At 45.9% G+C, this 27,393-nt stretch overlaps 1 protein-coding gene across 1 annotated transcript in view; it reads right to left on the reverse strand.

Moving 5' to 3' along the window:
• Window positions 1-4,956: 4,956 nt before the first annotated feature.
• CCDC50 (coiled-coil domain containing 50) overlaps window positions 4,957-27,393 on the reverse strand; it is a 41,703-nt gene continuing 19,266 nt past the window's right edge. The window contains exons 4-11 of the mRNA XM_084212565.1: window positions 23,930-24,020; window positions 21,143-21,251; window positions 15,280-15,386; window positions 14,655-14,699; window positions 14,027-14,131; window positions 13,032-13,111; window positions 11,939-12,036; window positions 4,957-10,941 (exon numbers count right to left, since the gene is read on the reverse strand). Of these exons, the coding sequence (XP_084068691.1) occupies window positions 10,922-10,941; window positions 11,939-12,036; window positions 13,032-13,111; window positions 14,027-14,131; window positions 14,655-14,699; window positions 15,280-15,386; window positions 21,143-21,251; window positions 23,930-24,020 (655 nt within the window). The 3' untranslated portion in view covers window positions 4,957-10,921. The remainder of the gene's footprint in view (window positions 10,942-11,938; window positions 12,037-13,031; window positions 13,112-14,026; window positions 14,132-14,654; window positions 14,700-15,279; window positions 15,387-21,142; window positions 21,252-23,929; window positions 24,021-27,393) is intronic.

Genomic DNA, 27,393 nt, shown 5'->3' on the forward strand with positions numbered 1-27,393 from the left:
ACTAAAGCACCACCGACCCCTCTGTTCTGGGGTTATTCCTCTCTCTGCACACGCCAGAAGCGTGGGCTGCATTTCCCTGTGTCCCTCTGGTCCCCTTAGGAGGCACATCCATGAGAGGGGAGCACACACCTGTGTGCTGGGGCTGCCAGCACCCGAAATCCCAGCCCCTGGGTGCACGTATCTGTCCCTGTGTGCAGGTGAGAGTCCCCAAACCCACAAACAGGTGCCTGTCCCGGGTGCAGGTGGGTGTCCCCAAACCCACAAACAGGTGCCTGTCCCGGGTGCAGGTGGGTGTCCCCAAACCCACAAACAGGTGCCTGTCCCGGGTGCAGGTGGGTGTCCCCAAACCCACAAACAGGTGCCTGTCCCTGTGTGCAGGTGGGTGTCCCCAAACCCACAAACAGGTGCCTGTCCCGGGTGCAGGTGCAGCACCGCCTCTGCTGAGCTCCTGCCCAGCCTTTCCTTTCTGGCCACTAGAGAGAGCCCTGGGATAGAACTGGATGCTGCTGGAGCATCCCGGGCAAAAATAATCACTTAAAGGCAGAATAAAGCATTTTCCCGCCTTCCTGACTCTTTTTTTTGTTTTGTTTTTTCCGCCACAAAAATTGTTGAATTTTATATTTATTAATCCAAGTTAATTTTCAAGCCTTTTTTTTTAATTAGCTCAATTTCTCAAGGGAGAGCTGGATTAAACTGACAAATTTCCCTTGTTAAGGATATTTGGGAGGGAAAAAAAAAATCTCACCAGGAAAAACTTGACTGCACACCATGGCTGTCATGAAAACTGAGTAGAGTTCACTCATGTGAGAAATGCAAAGGTTAATACACCCAGGAAGTGTGGGGTAGAGGTATCAAAGCATTTCCATGGGAGTTTGGGAGTGCAGAGGTATCAGTGTGAGCTCTGGTGGAGTTTTATCTGAAGGCAAAAGTGGGGGGGGTTTTTGCCACACAACATTTGAATGTTCGCCTTGCTGCCGGGCTGGGTTGGAATGCTGCAGCCCCGAGCTCTGCTCACACAGCTCCCACTTTGGCACTGACTCCAAACCTGCACAGAGCAATGCTCTGCACACCTCCAGGTGTTCAGCACTGACTTCAGTCTGGGCTGTGTGGGACAAAGGAACACAATTTAAGGAATAAGGCATCCAGCTTCTTGCCTGGCTCTGTACTGCTTTTATAAATAGTCCAGTAGCCCACTAAAATGGTGACCATATGTACTTAAATTTGTTGTTCTTTTATTTCTGCAAGAACTGCCAACACTCTTATTTTTAGGTTTAGTAGCTCATTTTGAGTGTTTTCTGTTCAAAATTCAGGTGGGCCGGACTGTGTCACAGAGTTTGGCCACACCAATTTTCCCTTGGTCCTGGGGACTTTCTCTCCTTCTCTCCCAGGGAACATGTGCTCTATTTGTACAGCTGAAGTGCATGAAGTTAGGAGAATATTTAGAGAAACAAAAGTTTTCAGCTGAGCACAAAGTGACTTCTAAATTACAGCGGGTGCTGGGGTCCTGTCAAGCAGGACATCCTGACTTCAAGCAGACACCTTCCCAAGCCCAGCTACCACTGTGTCCCACAGAAAAGAAAACCACCCCTTGTTGGCTTACCAGCTTCCAACAGGAGCCACTGCTATCAGCCTGGGCCCACAGGGGCTCTGTATTTCCACAGCTAAAGCAGAAACAGCAGGCCAGGAGGGTCAGCTCTGGCTGGCTGTTCCTGCATCCTTGTGGATGAGACAAGCTGGCATTAACGTGCACCTTTGCACAGCTGGTTTAACTCCTGACATCAGGAGAGCTGGCTTAGCTCCCCAGTGGAGCAGGCACCTGCAGAACCTGGTTTGCTGTTGCTGTTTGGCCATTCCAGTTTTCTTTAGCAGACAGAGACCTGCCCACCTCAGCAGCCTGCACTGCTGCTCCTGGTCCCTGTTATCCCCTGGGGATGCTAACAGGACACAGCTGCTGTCAGATCTGCAGTCAGGGCCACGCTGGAGCAGCTGTGGGTCCTCTCTGCCCCAGGTGTGGCAGCAATGCATCCCTCTCCTCCTGTGGGATGCTCTGCACCAACTCATCCAGGTTCCCTGTGGCAACAGTGACAGTCCTGTCTGTGCACAGCACTCCCAGCCTGAGGCTGGGGACTTTTCCAGTAGGACAGTGTGTCTAGGTTTGCTGGCAGTCAGGAAAAGTCACTTGGAAACCCTTGTTCTTGGTGCCTCCCTTTGCCTTTGCAGGAGAGGGCACTGCAAGGAGCCCCTTCCTCCAGACCCGCCTGATGGGAGGGATGTTCCTGGACATTAACAGGCACCTGCAGGCTGGCCTTCAGTGTTTCATCAGCTGTGAGCAATTAACAATTAAGTAAAAATACACAATCAGGGGCTTGGGTGGGGTTTATGTGTCCCTTGGCAGGCTGAGCAGAACCCTTTGAGATAATGTGCTGTGTAGCCAGTAACTGGTGGCCAGTGCCAGTGGTGGGAATAAACCTTATGTACATTTCATCCTCTTCCCAAAATCCACCTCCCTTAGTAAACCTCCTACTGCTGTACCAGCACCTGTTAAAGCTTCTTTTGGCTGGGACAAAGCTCACAGTGCCCAAGCACCCTCTGGTGTCATGCACATACATGGCCATGTCATCACTCTCTGGACGCTGTCTGCACCTGGGGAGGATGAAGAGGGGAGGAAGGAAGCACTGCAGAGCACTCTTGGGTCACAACCTGTCCCAGCTCCAAGCTCGTCCCAGGGAAGGAGATGCTGGTGCATTTCTATAAACCCCACAAGTGAGACACACACAGGTTCCTCAGGCTCACAGTTAAACCCTGCATATGTCAAACATGTTTGCAGTAAAATGAGAAACCATGAAAGTCCAAAGTAGCCAGGAAAAGCTGTTCCTGTGACATGGCATGACGCTGTTGACACAAACAGGAGTCACGTGTGGCATGGCCTGGAGCCCCCAGTGCAGCCAGGGGCTGGCTGCGCCTGGCCTGGCCTCAGAGGGCCACGAGCTGAGTGCCTGAGGAGCAGCTGGGATCTGCCTGGGGGGAAAGGACAGGGGGGGAGCTATTACTAAGCAAAAGCAGTGCCAGGGGAATGGAGAATTTGTGAAAACTGGTGTCAGTTCTCAGAGCTGCCACTCACCAGCAACAACATGAAACAGGAGCAGGTTTTGGCAGAACTGCTTGGGTGCTTGTCTGGGGCTCTCTGGGGTCAGGGAAACACTGACATTCACCAAATACCCAGCTGCCAGACACAAGTTCTGTGCTTGTTTTAAACTTGGTTTGCAGCCTGATCCCAATTCTCATTTAGTAAATCTAATTTTTGCCATTAACTGTGACAGGAATTCTGGCCAGAGTGATTCAGGATCAACTGTTCAAGGGCACTGTTCAAGGATCACTGTCTCTAAAAGAAGAAAGCAGAGTGATGGACACATGCACCTCAGACCTGAGATAACTGACTGGTGTCAGGAGCTATCACTTGTGTGCTAGCAGGATAGTGCACAGAATGTGTTGTTTGCTCAATACTGAAATTGAGAAGGAATAGTTTCAGGAATAAACCAGGGTTTCACATTGGCAGAGGGGATGTTCCCACCTCCAGCCACCTTGTAACCCACCAGGTCTCTGGAAAATGAACTGGGAATGGTGCATACCTACCCATGTGTACTACAGCAATCATTTGTGCCTCAGATACCTCACCTGGTTTAGGTTCTGGGTGTCTGCAGCTGTGATTTGCCTTCTGAACAAAAGGAGCATGGCTTCCAGGTAGGGAACCCCTACCAGCATGGAGCTGGGTGGGAGATGAGGACCTGGACATGCACACAGGCAGGAGTCAGCAGCTGCCACCTGCAGCTCCTCTTGCAGGGCAGTATGAAGCAGCCAAAGGGGCAGTCAGGCTGCTGGGCACTCAGCAATGCTGACTTTGAGCAATCTCCACTGGCTTTACTTTTTTCACAGAGGGAGGATACGTGGGAAGCCTTGATCCATCACCAGTGGCACAGTGGATCCATCCACCACGGCACACCCACAGCCTGGGAGGTGCCTGCAACTTGAAAACCGAGAAAGCAAAGTTCTCTGGTACAGAAAAAAGTTCCCAGGGGCTCTTCAGTGTTCTTTTTGTGGTCCCCACACCCAGTTCCATGTGCACACCACTGCACCAGGTGGAAGATGTTTCTAAGGACTCCAGCTGGCCTTGCTCCCACCACAGCCTAATGCTTCAACAAGTGCCAAGGCTGGCATGAAAGAAGCCTTTCAGAGAAAACAGGCTGACCCAGTCACTGCAGACAAGAGGCTGCAATAGGTTGTAAGTTGGCAGAGCTCTTGGCACTCCCAAGGGCCCTGTTTTTACAACCAGGCTCTTCCCCTGCCAGCCATGTGTGTTTTGCTGACTCCCACTTCCACTCACTGATAATAGCCAAGGGACTCTGAGATGCAGCTGGTGGAAGATAAAGATGACATCGAGGCACTTGGAAGCACTGGGGTAGTGGTGTGACACAGATCCAACCCAAAAGTGAACTCTGTTGGAGTCAGAGCACTCACTTGTGCAGCCCAAGGCCCTGGCCCACAGAGGGAAAGCCTGGTGCACCCTGTGCTGGGGTGCCAAAGGGCTCTCTGCTCCCCTGTGCAATGCTTAGTCTTGGCAAGCAGAGAGAAATGAGTAAATAAGCACTTAAGAAAGGTTTACAGTCCAGAAGCAAGATCCAGAATTTATATCGTGTAACCTCCTCTCTATTTCAGAATGCTCAGTCACAAACTGAGTTTGTGACATGACAATGGGATCAGGTCTGCTCACGTCTGAGCTGGATGTGGCTGCATCCTCAGCTGATGCCTTTGAAGACAGCAGTCAGTCCCAGGGCATGTGCAATTTTTACTTCTTACATTCTGTCCCACCACTGTAGGTACATGTTGTTTGAGGGAATCTTCAAGCAGGCTTTTTGCAAACTTAAAAGTTCTGTTAATGAAATAAGAAAGAGCATCCTATCCTTGCAAATAATCATACTGCTTTATTTTTCAGTATCACAGTCTCAGGAAATGAAACAGTCCAGATCTTTTCCAAGATATTACATAGCCTTTTTTCCATCTGTCTGTCAACAAAATAATCAAATTAAATACAAATTTGTTTGCTTGCTACATCTATTACAGTGGAAGAACATAATTGTTGGTAGAAGCAGCTACGTTTCAGGAACAAAGGGTGGAACAAAGTCTTATTTTCCCCTGCTTCTGTGTAACCCACTTAGGTTTCCAGAAAAGCACACGGAGGGACAGAAGGAATTGGTGAATAACAAAATACAGCGATTTATTGAACAAAATGGGGCAAGGCAATGTTCCCTTTACATTCTATGACAATTCAGGAGTATGAAGCAAAACATGCATACACACACACAGACATGATACTTTGGTTAAATGTCATTCAGAAGTTCTATGCCAAACCTGGTAAAATTATAGAGTGAACAGTCAAAAGAAAACCAAGAATAGGCTTGCATAGACAGATTATTGTCAGTGTGCAATTCATATTTAAGGATTAGCTGTTACAATGCAGGATACACTTGCAGCTCTGAGGAATTTAAGCCTTCTGACTAATCCACCTCATTCATGGCTAATATTTAGATTCAACAGGCTGAAAGTTTACCCTGAAGAGCTAAATGAGACAACTGCAGTTATTTATCTGAGGCAATTAACTATATTGCAGTGCACAGATGCAGCTGGAGACAGACCATGGAGTCTACTTAGAGTGAACACTGATACAGTGGAACTTGTTTCCCATGAAGTAGAAAATATTTATTTATGTGTGCCACTGTCCTCTCTGGGACTCTCCTGAAGAGCCCAAACTGCCCAGCTATGCCTTGCCTGTGCTACTGATGGGGAGGAGGTGGCTGATAGTATCTCCAGCCCAGAAACTGAGGCTTGGGCAGCTCCTGAACATGAAACCCATATCCCACCACCTGCTCTGGGCAGGGCAGTCCAAGTGGCACCTGTGTGCAGCACAGCTAGTCCCTCCCCAGCAGTGCTGCACAGCCACAAATGTGCTGGAGTGCAGCAAAAGGGGATCTCTGCAGGTTTATGCCTGTCCTCTGCAACAAAAAGAAGACAAGCTACCCATGGTGTGCTCCGTGCGAGGGATGTGTCCCATACCCACCTCCCACAGCAACAGCAAAACTAAGCCCTGAACACCTTGGGAGAGTGGGGCAAAACCACTGGCTGGGGACAGACAAAGAGCAAAGCTCAGCCAGCACCACCCTGCTGGGCATTCCTGCCTGGCACAGGGCAGCCCCGAGCTCAGGCACCCGTCAGGCCGTGCTGGGAGCTGTGCTCCAGTTCCTATTGCATCCCATACAGTCCTGCAGGGCCAGTGCTGCCAGGAGGGACAGCAGGGGCCATCTTCTCAGGGGACAAACACACAGGAGATTGCTCTCTGAAGGAAACAGTGAGTTTCATGGACTGGCTGTGCTCAATAACAAGAGTGTAAACTAAGTAGGGGAATCCTCACACTGTCTCCAAGTGCTCCCCTTTATACATATATAAATTAGCAATCCACAGTTAGTTTGCATATAGGATAACATGAATTAAAATAAAAACCTTGATAATAAAAATATATAATATACACATTGATGAACAGCAATAAACTGAATGAAAACACTAGAATGTAACAGTGGCTGTAATTTGGCACAAAATAAATGCACTGACGTCTAGCACTGTAAAAATAACCCATTTTTTTCCATAAGTAGAGAATGTTATCAATCCTGATTCAAATCCTGATAGATGGGAATGCAGAGATATAAAAATACTGTACATACAAGATCCCTTTTATAGAGAGAGAAGCAGACTGCAGCATCCATAACTTCTATCCTTCTTCCCCAAGAGGAGAAATTCACTGATGAGAATTCATCTATCCCTTAAGAGCTGGTATTTCCTCACCCCACCAAGTTCAAACCCATGAAGTTCTTTAAAAAAAAGATGAAATCAACCTGTTGGATCTATCCCTGTGACGAGAACTGCTTCTTGCTGCAGGAAGCTGTACAGTCCACATTAAGACAGTGTTTCATAGCAAGGTGACTCAGGTCAGCCTGCTAAAGACATCGAATATCCCTGCGTGTAAGGCACGATCCCGCCAGGTCACCCGACCTCTCTTCTGCAGACCATTGTGCTTTGGACGGAGGTGAGGAGGTGGTGAGAACTCTTGCTGCTGAGATGAGCCTACCAGGAAGGTCAGGAAGTGCCAGGATTTCAAGGAGGTGAATTTTCCACGTGGTGCTGGATGCCTTGTTAATGCACAGAGTCAGAAAGAGATGCAGGACCCAAACAACCTGGGCAGGGGTCCCAGCAAGGGCCTCAAAATGCTACTAAATCCAGAGCAAACCCATAGGCAAAGCTACTGAAACTTGGCAAGAGTAAACAAGTAAAAAAAAAAAACAAAAACAAGATACTTAAACATTTTTCTGTCATAGGAAAGAAATATTGCTGAGTGTTTTTTTAAAAGATCAGTTTCATTGTGCCTCTTTCCAGGAACACATGTCCAAGGTGCTGATTTTGCATCTCACCTACATAAGCTGCATCTTCTTGACTCTCAGCAGAACTGCGGCTGCTGAGCCCCAAGGAAAGCGGCTCTTTGTTCATCCATAATCTTAGCTCTTGTTGACTTCAGTGGGACCATGGAATCCCTTTTCAAAAGTGGTCACTAAAGATGCAAGTCCAGTTACAACCTCTGCCTCAGGAGGTCTCTAACCTGCATGGCTGCATGAGGATCCCAATATGCATAAGATGAACAACTGCTCTGTTTTTATCCCATTTACTACCTGCTTTCCTCAGCTGCCATTCCTAGCATTTCTCTCCCTTTTCTAGCAAAGCCTTAGGAACCCCCTTTTGACAAGGACTATGGAGTAATAAAACAGGAGAAACACTTACAAGGAACAGCAAATGAATAAAGGTAGGCAGAAAGAAAAAAGGATGAGGACTAAAGGAGGATACAGAGCAAAACAGCCCATAAAGCATTCAGCACCCCTCAAAGGCATCCAAGAAAGCAGCAACTGCTCCTGGGATCCTTCTCTTGGGCTCTTGTCTCTTGGTGTCTTGGCCAGAGAGCTTGACTGGCCACTAAGGAGAGCTTACAGATCCACAGAGGAGGCACTGAGGTGTTCTTCAAACTACCCAGCTTCCAAACTAAACCAACCAGAGGTTTCACTCACTACCATTGACACCAATAACTTGGATACTCCCAAGCATCCCTCCTGAATTGATAGGTTCTTCAAATGTCAGAGGGCTCAGGGTATTCATGACTTCTCTGACTAGCTTAAGACAAAAGCTTCACCAGCCCACTGCAGTGCAAGAAAGTCCATCACAGCCAGACACAGAGGCCCATGGAGGGCTGAATTCCTAGCTGGTGATTTCCCCATGCCTTCTGCAGAGAATCACCAGTTTTCCAGCTAGTACAAAGCTCAACCTCTTTCTGATTTGGCAGGACTTTTCTCCATCCAGTTTTCACAAGTGCACGAGCAGCAATGCCTGGACTAGGGTGTTTGTAGGAAGTATTAATTCTTACAAAGCCACCAGGCATCCATTTCACAACAATAATTACTCTGATGGCAATGAAAGGAAAAAACCCACAGGAAAAAAAATGGCATTTTCAGCAGTAGAAATTTTGACTGTTACATGAAATAGAAAAATAAATTCTTACAAAATAAAACCTTGGTAGATGAGGTTACCAGACAGGGCCAAGTTATCAAATAAGAAAGAAAAAAATAGCATCTAGGTTGGTTTTTTTCTGAATTCTTTTAAACAACATGAACACTTCTGAATGGACAGAGACAGGAGGAGAAGTGGGAACAAGGCAAGGACAGGAAAATCTAGCTGCTGACTGGGATATTTCCTGAGAAGCAGCAGCAAGCAAGACCTTGCAAGTCACTTCGAAGCCCATGCAGGCAGGTAAGCCACAGTCTGGAAGCAAGGGTATGCAGGCAGCAGGACTCTGCCCATACACCAAGTCCTACATGGCAAGGTTAGGGTATCCCTGGAGCAGAGATCCACTGGGGTTCTGTGGCTCTTCACAGGTACTGAACTGCTGCCAATGGGCCAGTGGGAGTAGGAGATGCAAGTCTTTGAGTTATCAGTCAAGGCAAGACATGGCCTTGTTATGTGGTATTAAACCTGCCCCTGAAACTTACGTGAAAAAGGAGTTGCCTTGTCTTCCCAGTGATTTGGCCCAGTAATTATCCTGACCAAGAACAGCCAAGGTTAAAGCCTTACAGCTGCCTTGGGGCTTGAGCTGTGCGCTAGAGGAACAGCAGACAGCCAAGCTCTCTTCCTATTTCCTACAGGTGCTCCCTCCCCACAAAGCTCCAGAGAGCTGCCAAGGCCCCTTTCCCAGGCAGATCAGTGGTGAGGACAAGTCCATGTTTCCTGCCCTAGACACAGGTGTCTCCCCTCCTCTGCAGAGCCAGAGGCAGAACTGCAGCTGCAAGAGCCAACAGAGAGAGTGGTGAGACAGACTTGGTGCTGGCACTAAGGCTGGGCTGTAAAGGCAAGGCAGCCAAGCTCTCTGCCATGAACTGGGCTGGCCCATGGATAACCAGCCTGCCCTGGCTGAACACAATCCAAGACAGTGTCCAGATGTTCAGCTTTGTAGTTCAAAAATACACCTGAAAATAATGGCAAAAAAAAAATTAAAAAGACGAAAAAATTTAAATGAGAGGAGGCCAGGGGAAAAGGCTACTTTTTAGTGCAAGAGAAAAATTATTTTCAAAGAGCGGAGGGAAAACAAGTCAGGATGGAATCACTGCATGGGAAAATATATACAGACAGCAAACCTGCAGACCCTGCTGTGCCCTAGAGAGCAATGATTTTTTATTCCTGACTGGAGCTTGCCTGGGGTGCCGGATGGAGCAGTGGAGAGGAAAAGCAGTCAGCACAGACATTGTGTGGACTGATCAGCACTCCGTGTCTGGCTCAGGTTGCCTGTAACTGATTTTGAATTTGATGCTCAATGCCCACATGGCCCTCTCTCCATCAGCCCCATGTTTACAAGACATATCCAAGTTCAGAAACAAGTTACTCTACTCAAGTGCATCAGCAATTGAGCTAAGAATTACAGGAGATCTGAGTTGGCTTTAATGAAATTCCTTGGCTTCTACCACACTGAAGCTCAAAGCAGGTGACCACAGAGGTCCCTTCACACACAAAGACTGTTTGTATGAGTCTTCCCAAACCACAGTTCACAGCTTCTTGAACTCCCTGGCAAATCCTAAGTCATGCACACAAGGTCTAGCTTCAGTTGGAATTGTCTTTCCTTTTAACTGTTCTATCCTATATCCTGGAGCTGAATGCCTAACACACTCTATTCAGATTGTTGGAAACCCTAGAAAGAAATACAGCAGTTAAAAAAAATCTGTTTCATAGGCCATTTCTGCCTCACCAGTCTCAGAGTTTGGCTTTTGCTGGTAAGGCTCTCTCCTTCCTGCAAGCTCATATGACTGGAGTCAGGTTGGCTCAGCTGTCCTATCCAACACAGGAAGAAACTCAATTCCTCTTATAACTCTCTTTGCTAAGTTATCCTAATGTAAAAAGGACTTGTACTTCTGATGTTCTGCTGCATTGCCATAACCCAATTCATTTCCTCAATTTTCCTGTATTGTACATGCATTTCAACTTGTCCTATTCATCGGAACTCCAGCCAAACTTCAAAAGAAAGCCTCAAAAGAATGTATGAGGGAGCTGTTGAGCCAGTTGGTTGATTGGCACAGCTCAGTGGCAGCTAAATTATACTGCACTGCTCAAGTCATCACAGATGAGTAACAAATTGAAACAAACAATTTTCCTTAATATGACGACACTTAAAAGAGATGATCCTGGGAGTGGAGGGTGGGCCTCCCATCAGGTCAGGGGTCGAGAAAGTTGCCTGGCAATTCCAGTAATGCTACAGAAGAGTCAGTACCAAAGCAAAGGCTAGCACAGTTTACTGCTTCCTACGGGAACCTGGAAAACAGAACAGAAACAAAACAGTCTGTGAGGCTAAATCCTGGTGAAAAAATTACTACCTGCAGTCATATTTTACCTGGCCTGCTCTCTTGTCTGTCTGTCTGTCTGACTGCTAGGGTACTAGTCAAGTCAAAGGCCAAAATAGGAGCTATATGTTACATGGCTCAAGCAAAAGGAAGGACAGATCCACGAGACAGGCAGACATATGCATTTCTTCAAGGGTGTGAATGGTGCTGCAGCCCCATTGCACAGTCTCACTAAAGCAAAGAGACCCTATAAAGTGCAATCAACCTTCCAGCTTGCTTGATGAAGACAGAACATAAGTTTACCAAACTAAATTTTGGAAAGGAAAGTGTCCACATTTAAGTCTCACTAGTGGAGTTGGAAGAAATCTGAGATAGAGTTAAACTCAGACTGCCCCCTTCCTTCCCCAGAGGCTCTACATATAACTCAGACAATGGGCATTCAGATTTAAAACAACTCCAGGGGCAACACTACCCACACTGCTCTGTGCCAAGTGATTTCAGGAAACAAACCAACAAAGCAATGCTGAAGTCCTACAGGAATAAAACCAGCCTGCTCTCAGGACAAGTTTCTGTCTGATCATCCCATCTGCTCACCAGATAGGTGAGGTTCTGTCTTGTATTGGATTGTTTGAGAATAGTGAGTCACCTAAAATCCATCAGAATGTTGTCTTCATGACATTTCTTTGTCATTTTCTACCTGAATATACAGTAATTCATCATTAAGAGATCACAGAGGACATACACACAGCACCTTGACAAATTCCAGGCAGACCAATTCAGTTTTTTAGTCTCACAACGTGCTCAGCAAGTCCAACCCAAACACTGCCCAGCATCACCTGCCTGCTGGGGCATTAATTCCCCTTCTTTATTTGCATCACTTTCCATCACTCTGTCCCCTGCAGGCTCTTTGTGTGAGGAAAAGAGCTGACAATAACCCAAGCGCTGGGCAGCCCTGGGGTTGATCCTACCTTTAGGAGAGTGCTCAGGTTTGGGGATCTGGCGCAAGGGGCTGGGCTGGCTCGTGTAATACCGAGAGTGTTCAAAGCCATCGAGGAGAGGCTGTGACCTGCCAAGCACAGTGTCAAAGGAGTGTTGGGAAATAACTCAAAGTCACAACAGTGCAGCAAGAGCAACATCTCAGCTGTCTGGTCTGTTACTGCCAGTTTGATGCAAACCTTGCCTGGCCCAGACCTTCCACCTGCAGAACAGCTCCTCTGAGCACAGCTCATTACTGTTTCTGCAGTGAGAAAAGCAGAGTATGTACTGATTGTCATGGACCTCTTTCATTTAATAAAGGTTTCAGTTATCAGGAAATAATATCCATTATGAAGTTTACCGCAAACTTCATTCAAAAGGGCAGTGTTTTAAAGTGGTTAATGCTTGCACAGTTTTACCCCCAGAGTATTTTAATATGATCTCTCTCAATCTCCACCTGCACCTCCATTTGTTGTTTCTTTTGCAAGCTCAACAAAAATTCCTAGGTTCATTTCTGGAATGGAAATCAAAGCCACTTGGGTCACTTTCAGGGTTTAGTACCTCATGAAGAGCATTGAGCCAGGGTATCAAGGGATTCAGAAGCAGCACTAGGCTACAGCATGTTCCCAGTTTGGGATGAGACACCCCAAAGCACAGTGCTCTTGCCTGCAGGGTGGTGTTTAAATGCAGAAGTGGGAGCTGTGCACAGGGCTCAGCTGGGAGCAAGGACCAAGGGAGCAGCTGTGCAAATGCATGGTGATTACTCCTTCCTGCCCAGAGATGACATTTGCTTTCACATCCCCAGAAGCTGTTTAACCCTCTCAATGTTTCTCTGCCATTTAACAAATGTCACTGCACAAGCTCATCAATCTCTGTCAGCACTGGGCATGGGGACCAAGATGGGCAAGTGCCACAAGCACAGTGAGTGACGCACGTCACCAAACACCTCATGAGTTCCGTGCCTCTCATCGCCCTGCTCTCCACCGAGTCCCTTCTGGGTGGGTCAGGCTGGTCATCCCACACCTCCTCCCAAGGACTCAGCTTCCCAGCTGCATTCCCCATTCTTGCCAGCCAGTTCAACCTCACCTTGAAGGCCTGTCACTTCTGTGCCGCTGGGTTTCAGGCCCTTCTCTTGACCTTGAGCGCGTGGATTCGCCTGCATCAGACTGATGAGAAGAAGGGAAATTAGCTCGTCTGTGTGCCTTGCTAGACACCAGCCAGGACACTGGGACTACCACAATTCCACGCAGCCCTTTTGTGCTTGGTTTACACACAAAATTAACTACAGCCAGACATGCAAATGGCTGCATCAGGACTCATTTTCAGTAAAAACCCAGCCTCGCTGAGCCAAACTCAATTTCTGCGGTAAAACGTGACGGCAGTAAGGGACAGCTCTGAAGCTGGGGCTGAACACAGTCTGGGTGTGATGACAGTGCACAAGGCTGGGCTGAGCAGGAGGGACCAGCTGCAGGCAGCTGTGCTCCTGCAACCACGGGAACTCAGGAAGGAGGCTGAAAACACCAGAGCTGCTGCCATCTGGCCCCAAGATTAACACCACATCCCCTTTAGCACCTTAGCAGTGCTGACCATAAAATCTGTTTCCTAGCCCCTTCCATGCTGGCCAGCCAAGTTTCTCTGGTGTTCCTCCTACCAAAACCAGGCATGATAGACTTGGGACTTTCATTACACAGCCAGTTATGAGGCAGAGTGACAACTGAAGCAGCTGCATTGCCCTTACACAAACAGAACCAACGAATGCCTTTATTGCAACAGTCAGGATTTCAGCAAAGGGAAGGTCCTGCACCAGGGACTGACAGTGCTTCAGGGAGGCCAGAAGGTGCTGTGACATCCACTGCCATCCTCCAAGGCCACAGCCCCAAGGACTACCTTGCTTGAGGCTGAAGCCAAAAGTATCTAAGGAAGAAGGTGGCTCTAAAAGGCTCAAGAAGCAGCTGAGTAACAGACAGCAAGACCCTTAGATGCATCACCACCTTTTGCTCTCACCATACACTCACATCCCTCTGAAAATAGGAATAACATTATAGCACCTTATTTGTGGTGCCTCCTGAAGCCTGCCATACCTTCCAATCTTGATCATGCCTCCTCTTTTCAAAGGAAGACTTTTCTCTGTCTTTCTCTTTTCTTAAAGCCTTTTTCTCCTCAGCCATCAAGAGACGAGCAATTTCCTAGAAGGGAAACACAGACTCTATCAGATAATTTTACTGCTCTTGTACGTTTCAGTTATTCAAACCCTTTCCCATGGACAGCTGCTGAATGGGAAGGATGCAAATCCAGGATTTGATCCATCTGTGATCAGAAATCAAGTGACAGGGCAAAATTAAGACTGGTGACATGCAACATATCCAACAGCTCCCTGATTTACCGGAACTGCATTTGCAGAACCTTTCTGCCCTCTATCCCTTCTCCTTAAGCAGGTCAGTGGTTCATCTCACAGCATCTTGGATAGTCTCCCATGGGGCTTAGTTACAAGAAATGCTCTTACAGAACCATGAATTTCCTGCCTTTGTCATGGTTGCAACAGGCAGTGCAACTCTCTCACACAAAACCCATCTGGGAGAAAATCACACTGGAGCCCCAGGCTTCCCCTACAAGGAGAGAAATTAACAACTAGAGGGTCAGAGAAAACAAGGGCTGTTTAGCAGATTCTGCAAGTAAAGGAATTCCACAAGTATTTGACTTGTTGCTCACCTCATCTTGGGCTACTTGAGCTGCTTTCTGATCTGCTTCATTAGCCTGGAGGGGGGGGGGAAAAGTGGGGAAGGAAAAACAGAGACAAAAAGTTACTATCTCTGAATTAATCATACTCATCAACCTACTGGGCAGGGCAAGTATGTGACCATACAAATAACACCATCATCCTCTCCAAATACACTTAACTACCCCAATACTTACCTCACAACCCAACTCCAATCCGCCTTTTCAGCTTTTCAGCTGAATTCTGCCCTCATGTGTCTGCCTGGCCACACCACAATGCATTTCGCACTCTGCTGCCTTCTCCAAGATGGGCAATGGCCTGTCTCAATTGTGAGCTGCTTACACTGACTACATGCCATCTTCACCTGCCTGGAAACATTCATTTAATATCACTTTGCTTCAGCACTTTAATTTTGGGGTGTTTATTTCAAAAAATAGGGCTTGTTATTTGGAAGCCAGCTGTCACTCCATATTTGTGTGTATGGAAAACAAAGGTAATTAGCAGAATGCACAGGAACAAGACCTTAGGTCTTACAGTCATTCTTATATATTAAAGGTTTACAAAGTAAAGTTGTCTGTGCTGGTTGCCTTAGTTCCTTTGAGTTGACTCTCTACTTACCAGGAGCTCTTCCTCCTGCAGCTTCCGAGCAATCTCTGCATCAGACAACTCCTGTTCCATCCGGGGACCATCGTACATGGCTTGTGTCCTCCCCCTCAAATTAGTGCCTACAGAATTGAGAAAACAATCAACTCAACCATTCTCCAAATCCTTTGGTAAGGAGATTCCCACTATCTCCTCAGCCACCTGCAAACCCCCCAGTCAAGAGAACCAGAGATCATCACAGTGTAGCTGCCACACCCTGTCTCAGATAACAAATGCAACTCCAAAGCAGAACAGGCCATGTCCCTTGAAGCAGTCTTTGGTGACAGCAGTGCTAGCAAAGGAATTGAATTATAATTTGTCACTCTCTGCATTGATACAGATACAGTGGCAAAACTGGGCAGCAGAGAGCAGCCCAACATTTGATATGAGCACAGCAGAGTCTGAACACACTGCTGAAGCAGCATGGGCTGCAGGGGTTACCCAGGACAGGCTCACATGAGTTTTCAGATAATTTCTTCCTTGGGATGACCCATGAATTTTACAATTCAATGAGAAAACAGAAAAGGAAGCATTTTTGAAGTTCATATAATGCTCAGTTCTTGTTTTGAGTATAGAGTTCTGTTATTTTAAGGCTAAACCTGATTAACACCTTCTATTTCTCTAAGGAAAGTGTTTGTATCATGAGGAAGAAAAGTAATTGTCTCAGTATCTCCAGAGACAGACACACATTATCTTCCTCACCTTATTCATGTGAAGTTCAGTTACATGGCTTAAAGCATAAGCTGCCCCACACTTTGACAGATATAGATCTCTAAACTCTTACTTTAACTAGGTCACCCCTACTCCACTGTGGCTTTAAAAGTAGAAAGATGGATCTGGATCTGTAAAGCCAAGTGCTTGTTGAGCAAGAACTACACAGGTACACATTTCCCAGAAAATTCCACTTACACTGAATTTGGCAAGAATCTTGCAAATAGAACCTAGCTGGATGCCCAGTGCCACTAGTGAACTTTGCCCAAAGTGAGTAATTAAGTTGCCAGCAGGGTTTTCAATAAGAAGTGGATGAAAATTGCTGGTTTTTTTCATGCTAAAGCAAAGTGTCCTCACTTACAGTCCTGCATCTCAACTCCACAAAATACAACCATAACCTAGCATTCAGGGTTTTGTCCTTTTTTTTTCTCCTTACAAGGAGCCACCACACAGAATTTATTTCAAAAACAAAAGCTGGGTGTTAGTTGCAGTTTTCTGGGGGGTCTTTCTTTGGGGAAGGTGTGGTGGTTTTTTTGGTGTGGGGGAAGAAATTTTTTTTCTTAAACAAAAGGATACGAAGGGCACCACCTCCAACAATGCCTTCTTACTCATCCTCTCCAGTGCCGTGGAACATCAGGATATAGAGCAAGAACATTAATGGATAAGAAGAATCCTGCTAAATCAGGGAGAAACCTGGGCAAGATTCCCTGTTACACATTGCAGGGAGATACTGGAGAGAAGCATCTTCAAGGAAGCCAAACATATCTCAGACACCAGTATGGGGCACGCATAGGTCCATCCCCACGCATAAGCACACCTTCCCCATCACTTGGTTACCTGGGTCTCGCTGGCAGTCTCCAGCCTTCCCCTGGCTCACAGCATGAGGGGAGGGGGAGTGTCTCCTGTGTCCTGCCCTTTTGTAGGCTCTTGCCTCACCCCTCCTATGGTCATCTCTAGATTCAGCATCATAGAACTCCTCGTCACGCGCCATCCTGTGTGACGAGTGGCCCTGATGGTGAGATCTGTGTTTCTGGGGGTGCTGTCTGCCACCCCAATGCCAGGTCTCCTGCTCTGCCTCCAGTTCCATCTCAAGGAGGGGAAGGTGCTTTTCTCTGTCTTGCCTTGGTGGCTTTCTGCTGTGCCGTGCTTCCCCTGTAAGTCCATGCTCCAAGTCCGGGTCAAGACTGAGAAGTCTCCTCTCCTTCTCCCTGCCAGCTGTCCTTCTCTCCTGCCGCTCCCAGCTATTGCTGTGATCATAGGCATGGTGCTCGGTCTCTCTTTCCAGGTCAAGGCTGAGATGTCTCCTGGACCTTCCCTGGCTGTCTGTCTTCTGCTCCTGCTGATAGCCACTGCTGGCCTCTCTCAGCTGAGGAGACCTTCGACGGCCCTCTGAGCTGGAGCGCCCGTGTGTGGGGGCACGGCTGGGCAAAGGCGAGGGGGGTCCTCGGCGCTCTCTCTGCTGGTGCCTGCACCTGCCATGACTGTGTGCTCTGGGAGGTTCAGAAATCTGCTCTCTGGTGTCACCCCAGGGCTGCTCTGAGCAATGGGGGGACAAACAAGGAGGGGGGGGTTAGTGGTGCAGGGGTTAATGGAAGTTCGAGGCCAGACTCATAGCAGGGAGAGGAAGACGCTTGATACAAGGTGCTGAAAATGCAGGCAAAGCATGATGAAAGAAAGAATGGTAACAGGGCCAGATAAGGCTTGCAGGATACAAGAGAGGACACAGTGAAATGGCAGCCTGGCTAGCAGGGCAGCACAGGAGGCAACAAGGTTGGAGCAGAAAGCACAGGTCCAACCCAAAAGTGTCTGAACACTTCCTGGACAAGGACAACTCAATACAGAGACAAATTACTTTTAATGATGCCACTGGGGCTGAAAAACTGCCAAGAGAGCAGCTCATCTCCTGATGACACATCACTGCTGAAGGATCCTGAAACCACCTGGGAAAGATCTGCAAAGAAGGGCACAAGATGCTGGAAAACTTGGGAGACAATGAGGGGCATAAGGCTAGGAGGGGCTAAGCAGAGTGGTCAGGTTGGACCTTGGTTTATAAGCACGGGTGAGCCTTGCCCTGGTTTCAGGCACAAGACTCAAATAAAGCAGAAAAGAAGTAAACAGGTAAGATAGGATTTTTCATTTTCTTTAAAAGCAAGAACAGGATAGCTGCAGCATCCAAACATCCACCACAGACTGTCACGTTTCTTTTGCAGACCCACAAGTTCCAAGGCCTGCACTTATTCGTTGTCCAAAAAGAAGTTTCAGCTCTGAATGCAAAGACAGTTATGGATAGAAATTTTAGGGCAGATTAAGACTTCAGAAAACCCAGGCTCCTGACCTCAGCTTTGTAGCTAGAAAAGCTGCTTACTTGGCATTTTAGTGGGATTATTTCCTCTGTGCTTTCCAGAAAGCAGGTAGAATTTTTCTATGCTTTTAGTTTCAGTAATAAACCTGAAACAGCTACGAGGATGCAGCAATCTGCCTGCATACAATCTACTAATTGATTTATTTTTTCAACTAACCTATTTGCTAAGAAAAATCATTGCACTGAGTGAACTATTATCTCTCTACAGCAGCTTTTCACAATGAAAAAAAAATGCCTTGAAGCAGAGATTGATTTGAAACAGAACTACACACACAACCCCCCACCAGAAAAACCCTGCAGCAGCAGACTTTCCTCAACTGTCCAGAGTTTGTTTTACAGTATCTCAAAATATTAAAAATAGATTTCACTGCACATGAATTGCATTCTGTTTTAACAAATAGCTCTGTCTCACTTACAATCTATCTAGATTTCAGAGGGAGAAAAACAAGCCTCGCTCCAAAACTGAATGTTCCCTTCGAGTCATTCTATTCAGAAAAAACTTTTTCAGAGCCAGCAAAAACAGAGCCTACAGAAAATCCACCTTCAAAACAAGTCTGTGTGACTTTTATCCAGAACAGGTGTATTTTTAAAAGTCCAAGAACGGTAACAGGAACTGCTGTGGTCACTCTTTAACTGGTTGGATTTTTTCTGTTCAGTTTTAGATCATACACATGATTTACAGAAAACAAATACCCAATCAAACAATCCAAGTGACTTACTGAACAACAGAGACCAGAGCCTGAAAGCAAGAGTCAGTTTTTCAACAATAGTCACAAGGGTCTAAGAATTAATTCAATTTTGTCATTGAGGAAAGCTCAATAAATACAACAGCAGAGAGCAGGGAAACACAAAAGAGCAAAGCCTGGCTGTGCTGGGAAAGGATTGCTGCAGGTAACACAACCATGCCTGACAACCCAAGCAGGTAATTTGCTTTGGGGGTATCTCAGGGTGATTAATTCATCAACAGGTGCTGGTTCCTGTGGCACCTTCCATGGGGGCCATGTAAACACTCCACAGACCCTGGTGTTAACTCTCTGAAGCAGCAAGTGACTGAGTGAATACAAAAGTGTTTTTCATGGCACAGGCACTTCTGGGAGGAACTCTGCCTTTTCTCATGTTTATTTTTCCACTTTTAAAGAGCTCAGATGACTTTGGAGCAATAGGCCTAATCCACATTCCTCCTGGATGTGGATAAATTTTACCTCAGTCTCAAACAATTAAAAAAAAACCAAAAACACACTTCACCCCCACCAAAATGAAAGAAACTTAAACAAAGCGAGGGCTTTTTGTTTGTTTCAATTCACTGCTAATGAGGACAATACAAACCAAGGCTGCTGAAGCCTAATCAAATGGTGCTCAAATAATTAAGAGTTCCCAGAACAACAAGCTAGATGATCCAGGCATAAAATCCACTCCAGTTCTTTATAGCTTTTAAGAAGCACAGATCAACAGCAGCACTGCTATGACTGGTCAGTCAAACACCTCCTGTCTAACATTCAAAATTATGGATTATTGCAGGAAGAAAACTTAGACCCACAAGATATCCTACCCTCCAAGTCCAAACCACAGTCTTACTTCAGGAAGTCATAGGTTTTGCCAGCTGATTTGTAACAAAATCCATCCTGTCCTACCATCTCTGCATGTACACTTTTGCCTATGTTGTATTTTTTCAGATTTCTCCCATTTATTTCTGAAAACCTGAAGAGTGGGTTGGCCGTAGGACTCCAAGATCAATTTTTCCCAGCTTTGTACATGCAGAAGGACTTGTGATCATGAAGTTTCCACTTGGTTACTGTTTTGCACTTTTGAACTTGGTGCTTTGTACTCTCTTGGCTATCTTTGAACTTCTTCCAAATTGAAACTAAAATACTTTGTGTAAGTTCAAATAAAGGACTTTAAAACTGCCAATGGCATTGATGTTAAAATGAGAAATGAGGTTTGATCTTCATCTTCACAATCTGCTAATCAAAAGCAACCCATCTTCCCCACCACATTTTTGAAGAAGGAACACAGAAACCACCACCAATGCATAGCAAAGCCATCCCCAGATTGCTCCATAATTAAATACACCCTGATTCTCTCCTCCCAGTTTAAAGAAGGTCTGTATTCAATCACAGAAGCTGACCAAAAGGAAGCAATAGAGCACTGTGGATCAAATCATTTCCACACTGTACAGTCCCAGATGATAATCAGAGCAGAGACATTCTGTGGAGATGACCTTGTTCTTCAGTAAGTCATTCAAGGCAGTTGTGCTAATTTTACAGCTTGGGTACATACCTGCAAGGAGCTATTTTTGAAACACATCTCCATGAACCAGCATTTATTCCTTCATGTAGCCGTGCCAGCATCACAAATGAGCACATGTCTCTCTTCAAATACAAGCATGGAATTTCACCAGCATTTCTCTCCACACCTTTGGTGTCACACAGCAGTAACTACTTTATCAGCCACTGTCTTTTTCCACAAGCACTTCTAAAACATGCATGTGTGGCTGTACTTGCACATACACAAACCACATTACCTGTCCCTGTCATTTAGGTCACCTTCAAGGACAATAAAAACTATTCAATTGTCTTCTCTGCCTTTTTTAACTAAATATTTCCTGATTATAAAATAATCTGATTCTGACCCCAGAAACTGATGTAATACTACAGTGCTAAATGCAGGACTGTAGCATAAAGTTGAGTCCTCAGGATAAAGAGTTGTCAGACCACCAAGTTCACTTACACTGCCATGATCCTGACCTTTTATCTTGCAGAAACATACCTCCATTTTCTGCATAATAGCTCTCTTCATAGCCTGTGTGTCCCTGGGACTCTGGGTAGTGCTTCTTGTGCTTTTTTTCTTCCTGCTGTTGTAGGAGACGGGCAATATCCTGCAGAGATAGAAGAAAACAGACATTAAATCACCACTAAAAAGTATCTCCAGATTCTTTTGATCAAATTCTTTATTCAATTATTAAAATCCTTACCAAAAAAAAAAATCAAATTTTCAGACACAATAACAGTTACTCAAATTCAACCCTCCGGATGAGGCTTTCAAATTAATGGGTGACCCAAGGGACCATGTCAGCAACCAGTAGTCAACCCAGTCAGCAGACAACCAGTCATCAGCTCAGTCCAGTATTGATATTCCAACACCATGGCAAACTTCCAGGTTCCTGCTCCTCCTGCACACAAGCCTGCTACGCCCTAATGGCCAAAGCAGGGCAGAAGAGACTGCGTGCGCCATCTCAGGCTTTCCGCGAGGATTTGAAAGTCACAGAAGTGCACAGCCACTAATGGGAGTGGTCTTGATCTCCTCCCTGCACTCTACCAGGGGAAAAAAAAGCACTGAGGAAAGGACTGTCCAGCTAAAGGCACTTCTGACTGGAAGGAGTTCCCCAAGCAAACTGTGAACTCACTTCACGCTGGCTGTAATTTGCAGGGACTACAGGATGCCAGGCAGGGAGATGCATCAGTTTGACAGACAGAGACTTGAAGGAAAAGAAAATCGAAAGGACATTAGGAAGAGCAAACTAGGCACAAGGCAGGAGCACAGTGGGGACTGCAGCCATTTGTCTCCTGTCGCAGTTTTGGTAGATATGCCAAAGAGAAGAGCACTCCATTTTCCTAATTGGTTTTCCTTCGAGATGACTAATGGGTCAACAAGGCCCAGGAACCACAAACAGCTCCCTGGGGCTTGCTCCTCTGAGGCCCATGAGCTTGTGAGTCAGTGAAGCCAGTCTGGAGCTAGGGAGCAAAGCTGGGAGATACCAGCAGGGCATGCTGTCCCTTTGGATGCTATTCATTTAAGCCTTCGTAATCCTCAGGACCTTTACAGAGCCATGCATGTAAAGTGGACATTGCAGGCAGGAAAGGCATGGCTGAAATGCAAACTGAGAGTCAACACCCTCGAGAGCCAAGCCAGCACTGGAGGACATCGGATGGCTGCTCAAGTACAAACTATTATTTCAGGATTCAGGTAAGATCTGCTCTGAGGAAAATCTGGGGATGCCACAGGCTCCTTCCAAAAAAAAAAAAGCCCGAAACAAAACCTCCCCAAACTCCTTCCCCTGACAAGGTTAACCTTTCTAGCAAGTACTGTAAGTCTATAAATATATGAACTAAAGCACATTATCTCCAGGACTGAGACAGCTCAGGACTTGCAAATCCACACAAACCACTTCTTACAAACAGGATTCATAAGCAGGCAGGGCAGGCAGGCTTAGTGCTTCATTTAAAATACCTGCACTTCATTTAAAATATCTGCCTCAGTCCTCAGCTACATTTCAGACTGCCTCAGTCCTCAGCTACATTTCAGACACACCTGGGAACTTCCCATGTACCAGCGGGAAGAGAGAGAATATTTATGTCTTCTCCTTGCTTTAAGGCACAGTCAGCTGAAGCCTGCTCCCAACTGCACAAGATGGTCAGCAGGCAGGTTCGACAGGCTGCAAGGACCTGTTGTTACACCGCTGACATCCCTGCAGTTCTCTACATAAAGCAGGAAGAAAAGGTGCAATTCCACAAGTCAACACTAGTTTTGCATCTCCTTCACCTTCCTGATAAAAATATGACAGATCACTACCTTTTAAGCAGAAATCCTGAAGCCAAAGTGTTCCTCCCACCCTGTTAGCATAAGCTCCTCTTGGAAGCCAAGCCCTTCCCATCTGTCTGGGCAGCCTTTCAGTGCTTGCTTGGATTTAACGGTAGAAGAAGAAAATGAAGTCTTGCACAAAACCCTAATGCATCTGTCAGGTAAGGGCAGATTCTTATTTCAGGCTCTGCCAGGAAATACAGCCTTATGTTCAAGCTCTTCCTGACACAGAGAATGCCACCACGTGCCTCTTGAACATCTTGAGACAACTCAGGCTTCTCAGAAAATCATCTGAAACTCCAGGTTCTCACAGGTGTTCCTCTACTCTTTCTTGAAAACTCAATCTGACAGGATGATCCATTGAGGTGACCAATAAGCAAACCCGTTTGTACACTATGAACAAACCACACCACCCACTCTCAAGCAAAAGGAGCAGAGAGACATTCTGAAGTCACAAAAGGAATCTGCTTACAGATTCCTTACAGCAAGAAACTGTAACAGAGTGTTCAGGCTGTGAAAGACTAAATTGAAAAATGGAGAAGCCAGAAACAGATGGCTGGGCTGAGAGTCCTACTGAAATCTTTGCATTAAAGATAAAGAAATAATGGCCCAGGATTCTCCCAAGCGCAGTCCTTGTCTTCTTGCATTTGAGAAAGCAAGCAGGTCTCAGAGTATACAAACAATTACAACTTCTTACAACAGGGCAATAAACACCTCAGCAAGACTTACCTATTACTTGACCTCTTCATTAGCAAGGCCACTGTCATCAACAACCCTTATGACCCTTGAGTGTGAGGACTATGACTGTATCTTATTCCTGTAACAGGACTCCCCAAAATCTCTCTGCATACAGAGATCTGTCATGACAAGGACTGCCACCATGCAAGCCAACTCCTGTGGCTACTGGCCAAGAAATGTCTGCCCTGAAAAGGCTGCTACAAATAGCCCTGCCATCCCTGCAGCTTTAAAGGTTACCTCGTCTTTTTCCTCTTGCCTGCGGCGCTCCTCCGCTTCAAACGCGAGCTTCACTTGGATTTCCTGAGCAATCTCGCAGTCCTGGCGTTCCCTAGAAGGCAAGGAGACAGGGATTATAGGCAGCTGCAGTCACAGGCATCAGTCAGCCTGGAGAAAGGGATAAAAGAACTAAAAAAAAATCCACCCAATTTACACAAAAGAATTATTACTCAGTGTTAGCGCAGAGCTATGAATCCTCACCAGGGACCAGGACTCCCTGTACTTACTGGTGGCCAAATTTAGAAAATACTTCCCAAAACATCCACGGAGTAAAATGCAAAAGAGATTCATGGGCAGATTGCTAAGAAAGGAGATAGGTACCACAAAATAGGGCAGGCCAAGGTAGTGTTCAGGAGTCTGCAAACAGCCTAATTCTGCTGAGTTTTTGTCCATGTGGTATCTAAGGAGAGGTTCAGAGGTATGGTTAATGCAGGCACTTCTGGGAAGTGGCTATCACATGTAAGCCAAGGAGAAGGAAGTGCAGGAATATGGTACATAGGCCAAGTAGAGGCTGGAGGTGGCAGTCCAGTAATGAATGAGAAATGCCACTGAGGTGGGACAAGATACAAAAGCAGGACCAGTGCCCAGAAGCAAGGGAGCAACATGTGTCAAAACAAGCCACAGTGCCAGTGTGGATGGAGGAACACAAGACTGCATTAACTGGGGACAGGGAGAGATCAGAGCAATTGAGACATGAGAAGTTTGGCTGTGCAGACAGACCAGGAAGGCTGAAAAGCATCTACAAGAACAGTGCCACACTCAGCAGTATGGTCTGATGTCCAGCAAACAGGCTGGAACAATGGCCAAGGATTCCTCAGTGCAATTCAGAAATGGGCTGGGGGATCTGAAAAGAAAGACTAAAAGTTCTCTTTCAGCGCTGTTGAGAATGAGCTAAAGACCAGCTCTAAACATGTCAGGAAAGTCAATCCCCACAATTGCAACTACTGAGAGGCAAGGCATAGGAGGAGAACAGCTGTGAGCAGCAACAAGCAGAGCCTGCCTTATTAGAATACAATGACAATGACCAGGTAGGTGATGAAACCACTACCAAGAGTGGAAGACCAGCAAATAACTGAAGCAGACTGAACTATTTCAAAGCTGTGCTATGTGTGATGGAGCAACTAGTTCTAGGTTTGAGCAAGAATCTGGGCATAAATGACCTAGTGAATCTGGAGGCAAAGGACTGGGAGAGAATCTAAGACATGAGAAGAGGAAGTTAAAACACCGAAGTGCAGACAAGCACATTTTGTTGCAAAACCAAGAAATGTGGCATGGTGGGAGCAGCCAGTGGCACAACAGAACCTTCTTTTACAGCGAGGAAAGAAGGAGAGAAGCAGAAGGGGTGGATATGTGGCAAGGGTGGAGAGGAAAGACAAGAGGGTTTAGAGGACAGATGTCACTAAGAAACAACTCATTTGTCATAGGCAACAAAAAGGCACACACAGCAGGAAGGAAAAGAAGATTATTTCTGTCAACAGCTCCTTGGAAGCAGACCTCTGGACTGGAGTTATCAATAGGTCAAACATTTCAGGACACGAGTTTCTTTCATCCAGGTAATAAAACCTGGACATTTTTGCGTGTGCCTGTGTGTTTTTCATTTGACTCTGGGGACAGATCTGTTCAAAGCCACAAGAGTTCACACGCAGCAAATCTAGTTCTTGAACTTGCTTTTTAAAAAGAGACTTTGGCAAACCTGGCACCAGCAGAGAATCACAGCTCCCAGGAAAACAATACTTGAATAAGCAAATCCTAGGGAGCAGGCTGTCAGTGAGCCTGGTAGTGGATCCTTTACAACCCCAGGCTCTGAGGACATGAAACTAGGTAGAAAATAAGTTAGAAAGGTCAGACACATCAAGGCATTGCACGTCTCCAGTTCCCTTGGCACCTGTGAGCAGAGCTAAGGTGCCAAGTTCATCAGCACAAACTGACTTGCTAAATGCTTAAAATACATCCTATTGAAAACAAACAGGACAGAAAAACAACTAATCATCTTTCAGAGCTAAGGCAACAAGGTCATTCCCTCTCTGTTACCAGCAAGGTACACCAGAAGTATTGCAAACACAAAAGCATTTTCTTCTTTCTGATGACACATCTCGGAATACACCACATTAAATCCTAAGAACAGTTACAGAGGATTAGATTTGGAGGTTTATTGCTCAGCAGTAATTAAATACTGAGACTTGATTACTTAGTCGACACAAACTAATGTATTAACTTGTGTGAGCAGAAGAAAATAGGTTCAAGAGCTTTGACAGCCCTTCTTGCCCTTCAGTTTCCTTAATGTGAGCTTAAGTGCCAATCAGACCCCAGAAATCAGCCAGAGCAACATAAACATCACCATCCCTGAACATCCCACTCATGTGTCCTTCAAACCTGGGCAGCCAGGAGTGTTAAGAAAGTCGGAAAAATTCCACATCAGTTTACAAAAAAGAGAAAAATACCTAAAAGTTTGTGTGATCAGAAAGCTCCCTCCCATTCACAGTGACTGAAACTAGTTGTTTCCAGATGAGGAGAAAAAAAGGGATTGTTTAAGGGAACTGTTCAAAGGAACTGTTCACATCAGTGCAACAGAACTATCACACACTGAGAGCAAAACAGGGAAAGAGCATATTTTCACACTATTTTATTTTAGTAATCTTGCTACTATGCTTAGAAGTGTGCAGGCTGCTCAGCTAGATGCAAGAGATGCTTTTAAAGAAGCATGAAAATCAGGTTTGATGCTTCCCTGAATTCTTAAAAAGAGATGTTTCTGTTCTCTCATTTATCTTCACAAAATATTTCTGAGAGAAATTAGGATTTGAAAGAGAAAAGAAAGCCAATAAATTTGAAGAGCTTTTTTGCTTCCTGTTTCTCAAGACCCCTTAGTTCTGCCCTCTTACTCCTCCCATCACCTTAGCATCTAACTGTCCTACATGACACAGAAAGCAACAGCAGGGATTATTTTGTTGCCAGAGCATGCTACTCTTGGACAAGGAAGAAACAGTGAGAATGTACAAAGCAATAAGGAAGAAAAAGATCCAATTACAAAAGGATACCTCCAACTTCTTTTACTACTCTTGCAGAAGAGCTCCTGCTCTCAGAAGCAGAACTGCTGCGGACATAACATTTTACATCAGCAGTTCTGCCTGTGCTTTAGCTCACCAAGTTTGTAAATCCCATTTTACAGAGTCCTACAACAAGAAAATTGTTTGCAGCTCCCAGCAAGTAACAAAGAAGAATCATGTCTGCCATACAAAACCAATTTTTATGTTGTCATTTACTCACTCACATCTCTAATTGGTAAGAAATAAAACTATTGAAAAAAAGCACAGACTTGAGAGATACATATGTACACAAGGTCTGTCCCAGTGTGCTGGGAACATTGAAAACAGTGGATGATCTGTCACGCTCCAGCTTCAAAGCTTTCATGAGTTGCTGCTTTGAAG

Source organism: Fringilla coelebs (genome assembly GCF_963513975.1).
Source record: "Fringilla coelebs genome assembly, chromosome: 10".
Lineage (NCBI taxonomy): Eukaryota > Metazoa > Chordata > Aves > Passeriformes > Fringillidae > Fringilla > Fringilla coelebs.